The sequence below is a fragment of the Poecilia latipinna genome, unplaced genomic scaffold (genome assembly GCF_001443285.1).
Source record: "Poecilia latipinna isolate Pla-1442-1.1 unplaced genomic scaffold, P_latipinna-1.0 Scaffold527, whole genome shotgun sequence".
NCBI classification, from domain to species: Eukaryota; Metazoa; Chordata; class Actinopteri; order Cyprinodontiformes; family Poeciliidae; genus Poecilia; species Poecilia latipinna.
In genome coordinates, this window is record NW_015113143.1 from 400,103 (window position 1) to 416,147 (window position 16,045).

The following is a 16,045-nucleotide window of genomic DNA, read 5'->3' on the forward strand; positions in this document are numbered from 1 at the left end:
ACTTTTTAAAAATTTTTTTTTTTTTTTTTTTTTTTTACTAAAAATAAGATGGACAAATGACTTGCATTAAACGGTTTTTTCTTTTTTTGTGGAAAAATTTAAAAATACCTTCAAATTTAATTTTAAATATCTTATAAATCTATGCTGCATTTCCACATACCTGCATATGTTCAAGTAGAGTTATAAAATATGTAGAACAATTTCTATACAGAAAACAGGGGACTCATTGCATCAAAAAGTATGAAAAAAGTTATAAAAGAATTTTAAAAAATTCTAAATGTAAAGCATATTGCAATTTTTTTGATTTCTCACAATTACAAAATTATTTATACCTCGCAGAAATAGATTTAAAATTTGTTTATTTAAATCAATATATGGTGCTCATTGATCAGCTGGGGATTCCTCAAAAGATCTTAAAACAAAAAAGTAGTATTAGCTTTTAAAAAAATACATTTGACATTATTTACACTTTAGCAAATAATGGCACACCGGAAATGATTTATGCTCAATTATTATTATTATTATTATTATTATTATTATTATTATTATTATTATTAGTAGTAGTAGTAGTAGTATTAGTAGTAGTAGTAGTAGTAGTAGTAGTAGTAGAAGGAGAAGGGAGAGTGATGAATTGTGTTGCAATTTTGCTATTATTATTTAAAATAATAATAATAATAATAATAATAATAATAATAATAATAATAATAATAATAATATAGGGCGGCTTATTGACTTGTGTTCATCTTTTGAAAAAAGTAAAGTTCATGTATCATGGACTTCCAAACATAACTCCTCCAGGTGAAGCCGCACAGACGGTAAACACTAATAACGAGGTTAAAATCACTGAATCATCTAGTACTGTGTGCGCGCTCCCGTGGCCAGCCTGCAGTTCTCGGAATGCAGAATTCACCGTATCACCTGTGTCGGCGCTGTTCTGGGAGAAGCAAATCGTGACAGGCAGGCTAGCTGCGGCGGCGGACTGTAAACATGGCGGCGTGCACAGCTACAGGGCTGTGCCGAGCACCGCTGTACAACTAGTGTGGGAAGCGGAGACACCCCGAAAATGGAGACCGAAGAGGAGCAGCACATAACGACGCTCCTCTGCATGGGTTTCCCAGATCCTGACGTGATACGGAAAGCGCTCCGGCTGGCAAAGAATGACATCAACGAGGCAGTGGCGCTTCTAACGAACGAGAGCCCCGGACTCGGCTATGGATACGAGCCGATGGAGAGTGGGCCTTCCACCGGCTTGGGCTCCAGTGGGGACGGGGAAAACAGCGGGAGGACTGGGACTAGTGGGTTCGATCCCCCCCCAGCATACCACGACGTCGTGGAAGGCGAGGTAAGCGCAACACGCATCGGCTCCAGGAGCGAGTGAGGAAATACGGTCGGTTGTAAGTTGCAACAGAAAGTAGGCTCGCCCATTTAACTAGCTCAACTTAGCGGCTTCAAGGCTACATGCAGCAACCCCTAACGTGAGCTGTCAGGGAGAAAATGATCCACCAGTCCCACACAGACAGGACATGCTAGGACTTCATGCTGATACAAAAGGAGCTCTTGGACAGTATGTTTAGGAACTTTACTGCTAAAGCTTAATGAGAAATTCAAATTTGCAAGCTAGCCTAGCTAGCTAGCTAGTAGCTTTTCTTGTAGCTAAGTTGGAGGGTGAAACCCGCCAGTAATTTGGAGCAGCAGCGAAAGCATCACTTTCACAGATGTTTAAAGGAAGCTCTGGTTTAAAATGGTTATTTGATTGTCATCTAGACTGTTGAAATGATTTGCATCGTATTATCTGCCTCTAACCAGGAGACTGTCTGACAGCTCGACCACTGTTAAGATTTTATTTCTCTCTAACTTGACTTTGAAGCGGTTTCGCAATATCTCTATAGCAAAGGTGCCATTTTGGTAATAGTTGTGTATAGATCCATATGTTCTTATGAGTGATCACTCTCATAGAAGCAGCAACTGGTTGCCAGTATAATACTTGCTTACGGGTCCTAACTTCGTCCAGCCCGCTGTGTTTATGTGCTGCGAAAGCTATGAAATCCTCCGGCCTCTCATAAAGCGCCTGTCAGCATAGCACAGTAGGATTGCTTTGACTGACCCCTAAAGCAATACATAGCTGTGTTTCCTCTGCTGCCTGACCTTTGACCTGTTGCTCTGTCAGAAAACCTGTTGTGGAATGAGTATGCTCTTTCAAAGTCTGTGCTTTCATAGGTTAGGAATCGGCAGCTAAGTGATTCTTGCAGATAATATTAAGGCGTTCAAGGAAAAAGTCTACTTTACATATTGATTATGACTTAAGATAGATTGATTTTATTTTTCTTTAGGTCTGACCTGCTAATTCCAATATGAAAAAATAATAATAATCTGCAGCAGGATATCTGTCAGTGGTAGTAGTCCAGAATCCATTGTAAAATGAACAAATTGCAAGAATATTCCCATTTATACATTAAATATGACCCTAATTTTTGTACATTATTATTATTATTATTATTATTAAGCTCAAAAAATGTCTTTGCTTTCCTATTCCTAAACTAAGTCTGATTTAGCATCATCGCTCCTTTTAAAAATGTTGTTACAAATTAAAGTTACTATCACAGTTACTAGAAATTGCCCTTATAACCAATCTGAATTGGGTGAACCAGTTGAAAATGAACAACTCTTGAATGAGTAAAAAATGTGAAACCCAACTGATCTAAGTTGGTCCAGATGGCTAAAATAAAATAATAATAATAATAAATTGTGAAATAGCCCTTTACCTCGCTGGCAAATCAGAAGCTAATTTCAGTATTGTGTTATATGTGAAACATACACATAATGAAACTCGGATTAATTACATAACAGCTGCAGGACGAACTTTGCAGAAACCCTTTCCATTTATCGTGTAGCGATTTAAAGCACGGCAGCCAGGTGAGGCATTAACCACCGGGCACATCAACAACCAAGGACTCTGTGACGACATATTAATTTTTCACAACACCTCTGGAGCAGAACTTCCTGACGGGAACTCATCAAAAGTCACTTCCGTGTGAGGTTTGAAGATGTGAAACGTTCTGCGCTTGCCATAACACAAAGGACGAACGCCATTAATTCCCCCCCTTCTCTTAGTTGCCGTGTTTATGTGTAACAGACCGGCGGTTGGTCTGTGGCCTCGTGTGTCGCTCCTAAATATAGTTCCTCCCTCGGCCGCTACGACACACACACACACACACACACAAACATGCTGCAGTTTTTGCGCAGAGTTCCCAAGAGGGCTGTGGGCGCACGGTAACAGAGTGGGGCAGAGTTACCCGCTCGCCCCAGCACAACCACACACACTCACTCACACATACACATTTTGCCTTCCACTCTGCTTATGTCTTCAGGTGTTACAAAAAACATATGTTGGTCATTTCGTTTCTGATTGGGATGTCATGTGTTGTTCCTGCTCAGACGTATCAGGTTTTCTTTGCCACATTTCTCCCATCGGATTTCCAACCGAACGTCTCTATTAACCGTGTCTTCCTGCTATTTCCACCTCTCATCCATCTGCTTGTCGTATATCTAATTTTCCTAGAAAGGGGAAAGGATGAAACACGATGCATCTCCGGTTGCATCCTCCTCCCTCCTGCTCCCTGCACTTCGCCTCCTCCTGTTAGACTTAAAGTGCGGCCTATCGCCTTACTGTCACGTGTTTGACGGCTTTTGATGCACGCGAGATCACACTGACCGCCGGGCACCGGGCCGGCAAGAGATTCTCGTGAGCGAATGTATTATGGACTTGGCGTTATTAGAGAAATTTAAAAATTGATATAATATGTTCTCAAGAAAGCGGCAATTGGTTCTTGATGCTGTTTCATAGACATGAACAAACACAGATTGGCTCCCTTAAACCTTTAAAGTTGTTTTCAAAAAGCAAACAAAGCGTACTAAGCGGAATGTTGTTCCTTTTTGCCGTTCTGCTTTTTATAAACTAACAACAATATAAAACAGGCTGATTTTAACCAATGAATTATCAGGATTATTTGTCATCGGTTGCTTTAAGCCACTTCGTCCATCAACATTTTTGGTAAGAACCTAACCTTAAACTTAGACAGAGATTTTAAAGAGATGCGGCAAAAGCAAATGAGGTGGATTAGCGGTTCTTGCTAACAACTGATGGTGTCATCCAAGACGTATTACTGTGAAATATCGTCTCTGCTGCCTTGATTCTGATCTGCTGGCATGTCGTGACAGTCATGTGTCTTGTCGCGCAAGTCTTCAGTCAGAGGCCTTTTCAGATTCATTGCAAGACTGACTGCTACTGGGAGATCCTTCCTTCAGATCCAGAGCTAAAAGAAATGTTAACGATTCTGAACCAGCCTCAGTAACTGTAGCATAAAGGTTATGCCTAAGGACTTCATTGAATAATACGTAAGCCAGTATCTGGATATGTGTTCAGATTAGGCGGACTTGACCCAACTGCGTTGTACGGCATTAATATTTAAACTTGGTGAAGCCTGCAGGCAAAATAGGCCGTAATAGTCTTTGCTCATTTATAATGTAGCTGGAGATGAGCTCTGGGGGGGTTTGGTCGGGCGGGTGGGTCTGCAGATCAAATAAGTTACAGTTCAAACCTTCAGTAAGGGGACGGTTGCTCTCAGATACGACAATATGTATCTGACCTTATGAATATATTGGCAAACTTTTTGAGGTAAATGATTCAGTTTTGTTTTTTTCCAGCTAGGGCTAAATAATCTGTTCTCTTTCTGTGGATTTCTCCTTCATTTGCTCAGTTGTGGCAGATTAACATGTCAAGCTCCCTAATTAAATGCGTGAAGATGGAGCAGAGATGAAGGGCAGATGCTACAGAGGCGATTTGTATTACCCTCGCATCTCGCGGAGGGCGGGTTGGACATTCGTAAAACAGAAAGGACGAGCTCTGGGGGAGGAGTGGAGGGATAAAGTCACCTTCTGCATGTTGGTAATAAATTTGCCACGCCCGTCTGTCTGCAGCGAAGCAACGACGAGAACGGGAACTGCTCGGGAGGCAGCATGGAGTTCCCCACCACCAACCTGTACGAGCTGGAGAGCCGGGTCTTCACCGATCACTGGTCCATCCCCTACAAGAGAGAGGAGTCCCTGGGCAAGTGCCTCATCGCCTCCACCTGCCTTGCACGGCACGGTAAGAGAGCACTGGTCATCTCGTTTCACATTCCTAAGCACAAAACGTCGTGGCAGTGAGATGGTGTCGTTGGACCGCCGGGTGGTTTTTACCACATGCCGTTCCTGCGGACGCTCAGTCACACGGCTGACTGCGTATTCCGACCAAATATCTTCCTCTTCCAAGTTCAGATTCAGAGCGTTGAACCTCCCTCTCTCGTCAGGTCTGGCGGACGCCGATGAGAACTGCAAGCGGTTTGTGGATCGGTGCATGCCGGAGGCCTTCAAAAAGGTGAGCTGCGAAAGGAACGGAGCGACCGCCGGAGCGGATGGGCTGAGCCGCTCGTCGACTTACACTGTCTTCCCGTTTTTACGTCTCGCCAGCTGTTGACCAGCAGCGCCGTCCACAAGTGGGGGACGGAGATCCACGAGGGGATCTACAACATGCTGATGTTGCTGGTGGAGCTGGTGGCCGAGAGGGTGAAGCAGGACCCCGTCCCCGTCAACCTGATGGGGGTCCTGACCATGGTGGGCTGTCTCTCTGTGTCCAGGAGATTGTTTTACATGCAGGGAACATCTCTGTCCCACGCCCCCTGAACCTATCACGTTCTAACCACAAACTTCAATGTGTTACATTGGGATTGTATACCATAGGTCAACACAAAGTGGTGGGGGAAAAAAGGAAAAATTGTTTTGAAAATATTTTTTTAAATATCTGCAAAAAAAAAATTTCTTTATATTGAGCCTCCTTTAATCTGATAACTATGAGGTAATGTTTGTAAAGTTCCACAGTAAAAAATGAATAGCAATGTTTTAGTTTATTTAAGCCGTAATTTTTCAGTAATATTTCTACCGTGTTATATGTGCCTTTATAAATGTCAGAGCTCTAAAATAAATATCTAGCTTTCAAATATCTTGCTTGGAAACTAAAAACAATATGTATTTTCCAAACTAAACATTTAATTTCCAAACTAAATACTTAGTTTATCTCGCTAAATATTTAGGTCTGAGCTAAATATTTAAGTTTGGGGAATAAATATTTAGTTGGAAAATTAAATGTTTAGTTTGTAAATGAAATGTTTAGTTAGTGAAACTAATTATTGTGCTTGCAAACTAAATATTCAGTTTCCAACTAGCTTTCCAAACTCAGATTTATTTTCCCAAACTTAATATTTAGCTTGGACCTAAAGATTTAGCTCAGCTAGCTTAACATCTCCTTAGCAAGCGAAATATTTAGTTTGAAAATCACATTTTTAGTTCAGGAAATAAATATTTGCTTTGGAACTAAATATTTAGTTTGTAAACTACAGTAAATATTTAGTCTGAAAATGAAATACTTAGCTTGTGAATGAAATAATTAGTTTGGCAATATGAATAACACGGTTAAAATATGACTTTGAAAAAAATGACCAGCCATTTCATTTCTCTCCATGATGTGCTAAATAAATCAAAAAATATTGCTGTTAAATTTTTGCTATGGAGCTGTAGATGTACGATGTCACCGTAAAGAATCGGCAAGGAGTCTTGTTTGCATTACTGCTGTAGATGCCAAACGTCATCTCACAGTGTCTTTTTTGTTTTATTGTGAGCAGGCCCTGAACCCCGACAACGAGTACCACTTTAAGAACCGAATGAAGTCATGTCAGAGGAACTGGGCCGAAGTTTTCGGAGACGAGGCCAACATATTTGCAGTCTCTCCCAGCAACACCTACCAGAAAGTAAGGGACGCTCTTCTTTTCTGTCACCATTTACTGCAGGGTTTACCCAGAAGCACCGGCATGTGTGCGAAGTTGGCCGAATATTTATACACCAGTTTCCTTATGAGTCTCTGTTTTTCATCCTCGGTGATGAGTAGCTGAGCCAATAAGCTCATGAAAACACGCGACTGACGCACAACAGCTGTCAGCAACACGACCGTCTGTCAGAGTTTGCGCTGTCATTGTTGAATGAAAGCATGATTTGTTTCCTCTTTCAGGAGCCCCACGGTTGGCTGGTTGACTTAGTGAATCGAGTGAGTGATAAATTGTCCATGTCAAATTGTCCATGTTTATAAATGATACATTTTTGCAGTACTTTTACTTCATTTTTTTTTTTTTTTTTTTTTTTTTTGTTTTCCCCTCTTTTTTTATTTTTGTGGTGAAGTTTGGAGAGTTAGGAGGATTCGCTGCCATCCAGACTAAACTCAGCTCGGAGGAGATCGAGATCGCTGTAAGAATATCCCTTCCTTTCATTTCTTTCCATTAGGGCTGGGCGATAAATCGTTTTAGTCCAAGTTTTGGTTTTTGAAGATTTCCTTTTTTCAGGGAAATCTGGATTTGTTTTTTTTTCACCAATATACTCATCGGTTTTTTCCATAGTTCAGAGTGATGTCAATACACCCAAAGGCTGCCATCTTGTTTGACAAACATGTTTTGCAACTTCAATTTATTTGGATTTTGAATTCAGGTCAACTCTACAACAAAATTTAAGGGTCAAGCTAAGATTGAAGACATAATGTTACAAGAATACAGTCATATTAATACAAGACTAAAGTTGTAATAACAGGAGATCGAAGTAGTAATTTTATTAGAACTCCAAAAAAAAAAAAAGAACTTTTTTTCCTCACCAGAGCGACTTTTTTCTAGTTATTTTAAGCCATTGTTCTGGAAAACTTTTGTTTTCATTCTGCTAATGTTATGCCTTGTGAGTAAACAAAAATTCTCATATCCCGACCCGATACTTTTTGAAAATATTTTCTGTAATTTGTAATTTCTCTTTTTAATGAAAAGAAAAGCAAAATAAAATTTATTAAAGCAAGAAATTGTATCTGGTTTAATATATAATTTTTAAACCATATCGCCCAGCCCTACTTTGCATACTGTAATACCTCAAATAGTTGCACATTTCATGCATGCAGAGCGACAGACTTTGATGGAGATGGCTTAAAAGGTCACCATGTCTCCCCCCTCCTCCGCTCTCAGCTGCAGGGGGCTGAATGTGCCTCTTCTGCCTCCCTCCCAGTAACGCTCTCTTGCTCTGACATCCTCCCGCTGTGTGACGCTTGAAATGCCCGGTTGTTTTACATGTTTCTGAAAGCATCCTTGTGCGGATGCTTCCTTCACCAGAACCTGGCCGGAACCGCAGCAGTTTGCATAGCAATTGACTCAGACGCTCGGCATGTTAACAAGGCTAAAGGCTCAACGCGGACTAATTTGACACTCTTAAGCAGTGGTGAGAGCTCAGGAGTATCTGCGAGCGTTAGCCATTGAATGCTTAACCTACTCCAAAGACGGCAGAGACTGAAAGAGAAAGGAGGAAAGATAACGGGAGAAGAGCTCCCTCCTCTTCTGACTCCCAGAGGTGGCTCATTAATCTGTCCGCTTTGAGGAGGAAGTCGAGTGGGATGGAGGGTCGGGGTCATTGAGGACAAGGAGCTGCTTACATTATGATTACAAAGGATTTCTTTAAAAGGACAAACGGAAACTAATCACTATGCTTTTGTGACTAAGCACTGACAGAGTGAATGATATCTAGAAGAAAAATCTTTAAATGTTTGACTTGATGGTTGGTTTAATCGACATGAAATTCACAGTATGGTCTTTACTGTGTGTGCAACCACATGCTTACAGTACATCACTCTTTGAGGAAGCCATAATATTTTAGGGTGTTTTCACAGCTGTTAGACTTGGTTTGATTGGGGACCAAAATTGCAACACTTGTTACATTTTTAGCTGGTGCAGTTCACTTTCACGCCGGATTATGTCATGTGGCGCTGCATCAAGAACCACTGAAGAAAACGACACGAAAACCTCCGAAGAGGACACTGAGCGCATTTCCTTATAAAATGTCAACTAAAACGAAGTAGCTTCAAATTTAGTGGTTGTCGGATTTTTCTTTTGTCTTTGGTAAAAGACCTCGAGCTAATTTCCCGCGAGCGTATTTATTTTTGGGTTGTATTTACCCAGAATGCCCTGCGCTATAGTCCACTTCCGGCTTGTAGAGCGGTCTCTGGTCAGCTCGGCTTTTATAAGCGCGCGTCTAGCGCTCTCGCGAGAAATAACCGAGTGTTATTTTAGCTTTAGCACATTTACCAAGGACAAAGGAGAAATCCTGCAACCCCAATAATCTGATGCTAATCCATTTTTGTTTGCGTTTCGTGAAGGAGGAAGGAAGTTGCGCTCATGTCTTCAGAGGTTTTCTTGTCGTTTCCTTCAGTGGTTGTTTTTGCAGCGCCACTACAGGCGAGGATGTGAACAGTTCTTTTTTTTTCAAAGGGTTTGGTTTATTTGACACAGTGCGTCGTAAAAGCGAACCGCAAAAACTGAAAATGTAAAAAAAAAAAAAAAAAAATGTTGGAATTTAGGATTCCAGTCGAACCCAGTCTACCGGACTACCAGGTGTGAAAACACAAGATAAAAATCCAGTTTCAACTTTAGGCCTTCGCATTTATTTGAGGTAGAATATTTGCTGTTTGTGGTTTTTATAAGTGTCTCGCAGAGGATTGAGAAGCACAGCTTATGTTGTTGCTGTTATAAAACCTTAAATGTAGCTGAACTGCAGGTGGTATTGATGAGTTGATCTGCTTATTGATTTGTGTGTGTTTGATATCCCCTCTGTTTCTTTCCACCTGTGTGCTCAGTGTGTATCAGCCCTGGTCCAGCCCCTTGGTGTTTGTGCGGAATATTTAAACTCCAGCCTCGTCCAGGTGAGCTAATATGTACTCTGTATTCTCACAATGAATGCTATCACATAGTTGCAGCAAAGTTAAAATACTTCTTAGACTTGAATGGTTAAATAAAAGGAAATATTAGAAATACACTCACTCACACATAGTGTGTGGACTATTAGATTTTTCTATTTCTTGTTTTGATTAGTTTGCCTCCTGCTAGTATAAATTTCTACTGTTGTTTTTTTTTTATTCTACTCGTTGCTTAATGTGACCCATGAGTCCCATTCTGAATTCATTTCTATTCTGATTTGCTGCATCCGCTTGCTCCTTGACCCTGAACACAGATAAACAAAGTCGCTTGTTCTTGTTTTTGCGTAGCCCATGCTCGATCCAGTCATCCACAAGACCATCACATATGTGCAGAACCTGGAGGAAAAGGACCTGAAGGACAAGGTAGTGTTTTTACGAACCGTGTTGTGTTGGCTGCCGCAACTGCAGTGGGGAAAAGGTCACCAAGACAACCATAAACTAAGATGGTTTATTTAAAAAAAAAAAAAAAATCTCACGGATTGGTCAAATTCTTTCTAACCCCAGCGTCTAGTGAGCATCCCTGACCTGCTGTCGGCCATCAAGCTGCTGTGCATGAGGTTCCAGAGGGAACTGGTCGCCGTGGTGGACGACCTGCGGCTGGACACGCTGCTGAGAATGCTCAAAACTCCCCACTTCTCTACCAAAATGAACTCCTTAAAAGAAGTCAGTTTCCTTAGAGTTTGAAGTGCTGATGCATCTTGTTTCAGTGCCTTTTTTTTTTTTTAAAGTGTTGTATCAAACTTTCTTTTAATTTCATCTGGTAGGTGACCAAGTTAATAGAAGAAAGTACAGTGTCAAAAACAGTGAAAAACGCCATAGACACAGATAAACTTCTCGACTGGCTCGTGGAGAACTCGGTCCTGTCGATAGCGCTGGAAGGTAAGAGGTCGCCCCTGAAAACCTGTCAGGAATATGACTTAAGCCGTTTGAAACACGATGATGTTTTGATGGTTCATGTTTGATTCTTGCTGCTTTAGGTAACATTGATCAGGCTCAGTACTGTGAGAGGATAAAGGGAATCATCGAGCTGCTCGGGAGTAAGCTGTCCCTGGATGAACTCACCAAGATCTGGAGAATACAGGTTAGAAATGACAGTCTTGGTTCTTTTTGGTTTGCAAGACTTGTAAGAGATCTGAAATAAGTGGTAGAAATGCATCACTCTGGAGTTCATGGATGTTTGTTTTTTTTTTTTTTTTTAATTAAGATTTACGATAAACACTCTTATATGATTAATAACCACCTCTAGAGGTTAGCCATGTGGTACATCTTCAGTCATAGTGATGCATCAGAGGATTTTGGGGTGATTAAATAAATCAGAAAAGCTGCATAGGTGGTGCAGTCACTTTTATACGGTACCAAAAGTGTAGGGAAACATATACAATATATATAATATCAGTAAATATTGGTTATCGATATAGCAGCATCATTATCGGATATCGATATCAGGCCAGGTTCTCATCTCGGTGCATCCCTACATATAACTTGATGCTTGAATGACGCTGGAATTCATAAAGATGCCTATTTCCAGAAATATAACCAAGATAAATATATGCATTTTTTTTCTATTTGTATTTTTTTCTTTTTCAGGCCGGTCAGTCCTCAACGGTGATAGAGAACATCCACACAATAATCGCTGCTGCCGCCGTGAAGTTCAGCTTCGATCAGCTCACACACCTCTTCGTCCTCATACAGAAGGTCGGTGCTGATCGCATGTCTTAGACAAAAAGTGTCTCTTAAGTGTGCGTTTCCTTACAACCGATCCCTTTGTGTGTGTGTGTTTTTTTTTTTTTTTTTATAGAGCTGGGAGGTGGAGAGCGACCGCGTTCGGCAAAAGCTGCTTAGTTTGATCGGGAGAATAGGCAGAGAATCTCGCTCAGAAACGACTACAGGAAAGGTGCGGAGAATTTCCCCTGAGTAAGCTGCTGGTGTTTTGTTGAGTCTCAAGCATGTTGTGTTTTTTCTCTTTTTTTTTTTTTTCTTTTTTTTTTTGGTGTGTAGGTGCTAGAGGTGCTGTGGGAGCTGGCTCACCTCCCCACCCTGCCCACCAGTCTGGTTCAGCAGGCCCTGGAGGAACACCTGGGGATCCTCAGTGACGCCTACGCCGTCAAGGAGACCGTGAAACGCAGCTACATCATTAAATGTATCGAAGACATCAAGAAGGTGAGGCACGGATGTGAAACATTCTGACTTCTGGGTTATTTATTCTGCCTCACAGTTTCCTCTATTGTGACGTTTTAAAGTTGGTGTGTCAGTGCTGGTTGTGCATCATCACCCTTTTAACTGTGGCTCACATCCAGACTGTTTGTGTTTTTAAAGACAAAAGATTTTTAAAGTGTTTTAGTCTGTAGCATTAAGCAGGAATAGTCACACAGTTGTGTGAATTATTAGCACCTTTACAGTTATTAGTGATTTGTATGGAAACATGAATCCTTAATGCTGGCACTGGCTTATAAAGCAGTTTAATGGATGTTTTGACTATATTAGATTTTAGGGCTGCAGCTAACGATTATTTTAGTAATCAGTGATCATTATTATGATCGACTGATTAATCAAGTAAAAAAATGCACTTTTTAAAGATTTTTCATTTAAGCTTTTTTATAAAATATTAGAAACACATTAAAAGATGCAAATAAACAAATCATTTAATTTCTTTTTTAAAATAAGAGAATAATAATTATTTTGTGAACTTCAATAACACATCATTCCTTTAACGTATGCTTGATGATTTTCTGAATCATTTGATTAATCATTTGATAGCAAAAGGTGCTTAATAGGGATTTTTTTTGCAGGATTTGAATTATCCCACTTGAGTAATTCCAAGTCAGACATTTTGCAAGTGTTGTTTTATTATGTCTGAATGCAAAATGTTTATATTTTCATACAATTTTGGCTTAATGACGGCTCTGAATGTGTTGTTATTGTAGTAAAATGGCCTTGTTTAATCTGTGTACTCTACAGATGTTTAATCGATAACTGAATTAGTTGACAATTATTTCCATTAATTGATTAATCACGATTCATCCAATTAATTGTTTCAGCCATGTTACATTTGTGAGATTTTAAGATCGACTCCCAGTTTGCACTGTCAAGATACACTTTGTTTGTGAGAAATAATAACTTATCCCCTCGTTATACTGCATTCTAACAAAATAATTAATGTATTTTACCAAATTTTATAGCGGATCATAACGGCAGCGCGCTCTTTCTCACCTGCAGCCGTTTTTGTGCGAGCCACAAACTCCACGCTACACATGCAGTGTTTTTTTTCTTTTCCGACACGCTTCAGTCATCATCTCACCGTAGCTGCATGTGCTGGCTTGATACGGCTCATGTTTTGTGTGTGTGTGTGTGTGTGTGTGCGTGTGTGTGTGTGTTAAACGCCCGACTGTAAATAAAATGTATGTCTCCAGCATCACACTCAGGAGGACGATAAAGGCAGCAACACTCAAAGCTCATTTCATACTTGGCACAAGAAGATATCTAACTCATTGGCTAAAGTAAGAGCGTAATCCCATTTAATTTATGTTCCCACTAATCTGGCTGATTCCTGCCTACCGTCCAATCACGGAGAAGGGTTCTTTCACACAAGGGCTCCTTTGGTCACAGGTTCGATTGTGTTACAGGTGATTGCAGCTTGAGGTAATTTAACCAGGTGTGCACTGATCTTTTACTCGCTCAACTAAATTGGCTTTGGCACATACTAATGATTACACACTCTGGGTTGATCGGGTTCTGGGTGAGAGCCGTCTGTGTGATTAATCCGTTTTGGGGGTTTTTTCCAAGCGGGTGGGTTTTTTTGTGGACGTATTAAACCTCTGGTAAACGTGTTTAAAAATACAAGAACCTTGAAGTTATTTCATCTTTTATTGCAGAACGTGCTTTTCACTGGAAAATATAGAGAAGTGGAAGGCTCCACAAGATTGGGAAAGCATAAAATTACTACACAATGTAGTGAGTGTAATAATGCTCCAGTCCTGCCTCCTGTCTCACCCGCAGCTTTTCCATTGAATTTCTGTGTTGACCAGATCTGACTTACTGTATTTTCCGGACTAGACGTCGCTCCAGAGTATAAGTCACATGAAGAGTCAGAGTCGTTAAGTTTAGAAAACTCCACATGCTTTCATTTGTGACTGTAGGACAGGAAAAGATGTCCAGTCGTCATGGAGATGGTGTTTGAATTATTAATTTGACAGTGGAGTTTTGGTGGAGAGTTGATGACTCCTGACATCTGAAGATCAACAGACACCTTCCTTAGGTGAACGTTTTTCTTGTCTTTCCTATTTTGAATAGTATCTAAGAGAAAACGGCCTCCGTGAAATGTCAGGTTTTTTTCCCCCCACGCAGAAACATGGCGTCGGTGATTAGTTGTTAAAATATTTTTAGACTTCTTAAGTTGCCACAAAGTGAAGCAGTAGTTTGTTAGCGCTGACGTTTATTTCTTAACTTGGGATTTTTCTTCTTTCCATTCAATAAACGCATTGAAGTTAAAGGCGAGAGGCAACTAAATTCTTCACAGTGAGTCAATGCTGCTGCAATAAAACCTGAATCTACATGTTTACTTTGGGTGGCAGTAACTGTGGAGGATACTTTGTGCTCATTCAGAAAGTAATCCAATCAGAACAGGAAAAACCGATTTAAATCTTAGTGCTTTGTATCCGTGGCTCTGATTTCTATTCTATTTTTAAAAATTATTTTACAAACTTCAAAGGTGGCAAGTCCGACCTGAAGCGCGGACGGAAAATGAAACGTGATTGCGGTCGCCGGGGTTTTCATAGGTGGTGCCTGTCGTTCTGCATGTGTGTTTACAGGCTTCTCAGCAGAGCACTCCCCAAACCGTCTGGGTCGTCCCCGCTCTGCGGCAGCTGCACGAAATCACCCGCTCCTTCATCAAACAGACTTACCAGAAACAAGACAAGGTACCGTAGCGCAGCGCCGCCTCACCCGCGTCTGCGCCGTGAGGCGGCGCCGTTGTGACCGTTGTCTGCCTCGCCACAGAGCATCATCCAGGACCTGAAGAAGAACTTCGAGATTGTCAAACTGATCACGGGATCTCTGGTGTGCTGCCACCGACTCGCCGTGAGCGCGTCGGGGAACAACGGCCTGTCCGCTTCCACCCTGGTGGACGGCAGATACACCTACCAGGAGGTCAGCGTTGGGTTTTATTCGCTTTTTCAGCTTTCTGAAAACGTATTCTTAATTTTTTTTTCAAAATGTGTGTCCAGTACCTGGACAGCCACCTGCGGTTCCTGGCGTTCTTCCTTCAGGAGGCCAGCCTGTACCTGGTCTGGAACAGAGCCAAGGAGCTCTGGGAGTGCCTGGTCTCGGGTCCGGATGTTTGTGAGCTTGACCGTGAGGTATGAAGAAGGGAAGCCCTGTGCTCAGCTGTTTGTCATGTCGGGCACCTGTTTTTTTGTTTGTTTGTTTGTTTTTTTCCTTTGTTCAGTGTTTGCTCTGGAGGAATGCTGTAAAACATTAGCCATTTACTCACTCGCATCTCCTACGTCAGGCAGAGGAAATGGATCAGAAACGTGCTCATTGCAAACGTAGACTAAATATTTATACAGAGATGAATGAAAATCCCTCTACAGGATCTGAAAAATCAGGATTTCCGGAGATCCTTAAAAACTCTTAAATACATGTATCTAAAATTAAGGCCTTAAAAGTCTAAAATTCTTTTTAAGGCGTTAAATAAGTTAATCAAAAATTGTAAATTTTGTCATGGCGGGACTATTTAGTCATGTATTCTGTGCATTGTTTCTCATGTGAGTTTTCACACACAGACGTCTTCATGGCCTTCTGTGACTCACTGCTACCTGTTGTTAGCTACAAGTGTATGTAGCTAACAACTGTTAGCTACACATTGAGATATAGGTCTGAAATTCCATTCATGACGGTCTTAAAAAGTCTTAAAATTGAGTTGGTGAAACCCTGAAAATAAAATCTTATTTTTTAATGGATACTGTGTGGAAAACCTGCTATAGACATCATATTATCATTATCCTTATTATCATTTTTTTTGTACCTCCAGTTGTGTTTTGAGTGGTTCACCAAAGGACAGCATGACCTGGAGAGCGATGTTCAGCAGCAGCTCTTCAAGGAGAAGATTTTGAAACTGGAGCCCTATGAGATCACTATGAACGGTGAGAGGCTCAACAGCGACCCCTACAGCTCTGAAACACCCAC

General features: G+C 41.0%; 1 protein-coding gene across 3 annotated transcripts in view; it reads left to right on the plus strand.

The window, feature by feature from the left end:
• The first annotated feature begins 933 nt into the window (after window positions 1-933).
• Window positions 934-16,045, plus strand: part of usp24 (ubiquitin specific peptidase 24) — a 39,930-nt gene continuing 24,818 nt past the window's right edge. For 2 of the 3 annotated variants that reach the window (XM_015040802.1, XM_015040804.1), the window contains exons 1-20: window positions 934-1,342; window positions 4,978-5,146; window positions 5,349-5,416; window positions 5,509-5,652; window positions 6,717-6,842; window positions 7,100-7,135; window positions 7,267-7,332; window positions 9,743-9,808; window positions 10,151-10,225; window positions 10,367-10,525; window positions 10,627-10,741; window positions 10,840-10,943; window positions 11,450-11,557; window positions 11,661-11,756; window positions 11,861-12,022; window positions 13,273-13,359; window positions 14,671-14,778; window positions 14,858-15,007; window positions 15,085-15,216; window positions 15,891-16,002. In XM_015040802.1, the coding sequence (XP_014896288.1) occupies window positions 1,064-1,342; window positions 4,978-5,146; window positions 5,349-5,416; window positions 5,509-5,652; window positions 6,717-6,842; window positions 7,100-7,135; window positions 7,267-7,332; window positions 9,743-9,808; window positions 10,151-10,225; window positions 10,367-10,525; window positions 10,627-10,741; window positions 10,840-10,943; window positions 11,450-11,557; window positions 11,661-11,756; window positions 11,861-12,022; window positions 13,273-13,359; window positions 14,671-14,778; window positions 14,858-15,007; window positions 15,085-15,216; window positions 15,891-16,002 (2,362 nt within the window). In that variant the 5' untranslated portion in view covers window positions 934-1,063. The remainder of the gene's footprint in view (window positions 1,343-4,977; window positions 5,147-5,348; window positions 5,417-5,508; window positions 5,653-6,716; window positions 6,843-7,099; window positions 7,136-7,266; window positions 7,333-9,742; window positions 9,809-10,150; window positions 10,226-10,366; window positions 10,526-10,626; window positions 10,742-10,839; window positions 10,944-11,449; window positions 11,558-11,660; window positions 11,757-11,860; window positions 12,023-13,272; window positions 13,360-14,670; window positions 14,779-14,857; window positions 15,008-15,084; window positions 15,217-15,890; window positions 16,003-16,045) is intronic. The other variant, XM_015040805.1, reaches the window with a different exon arrangement.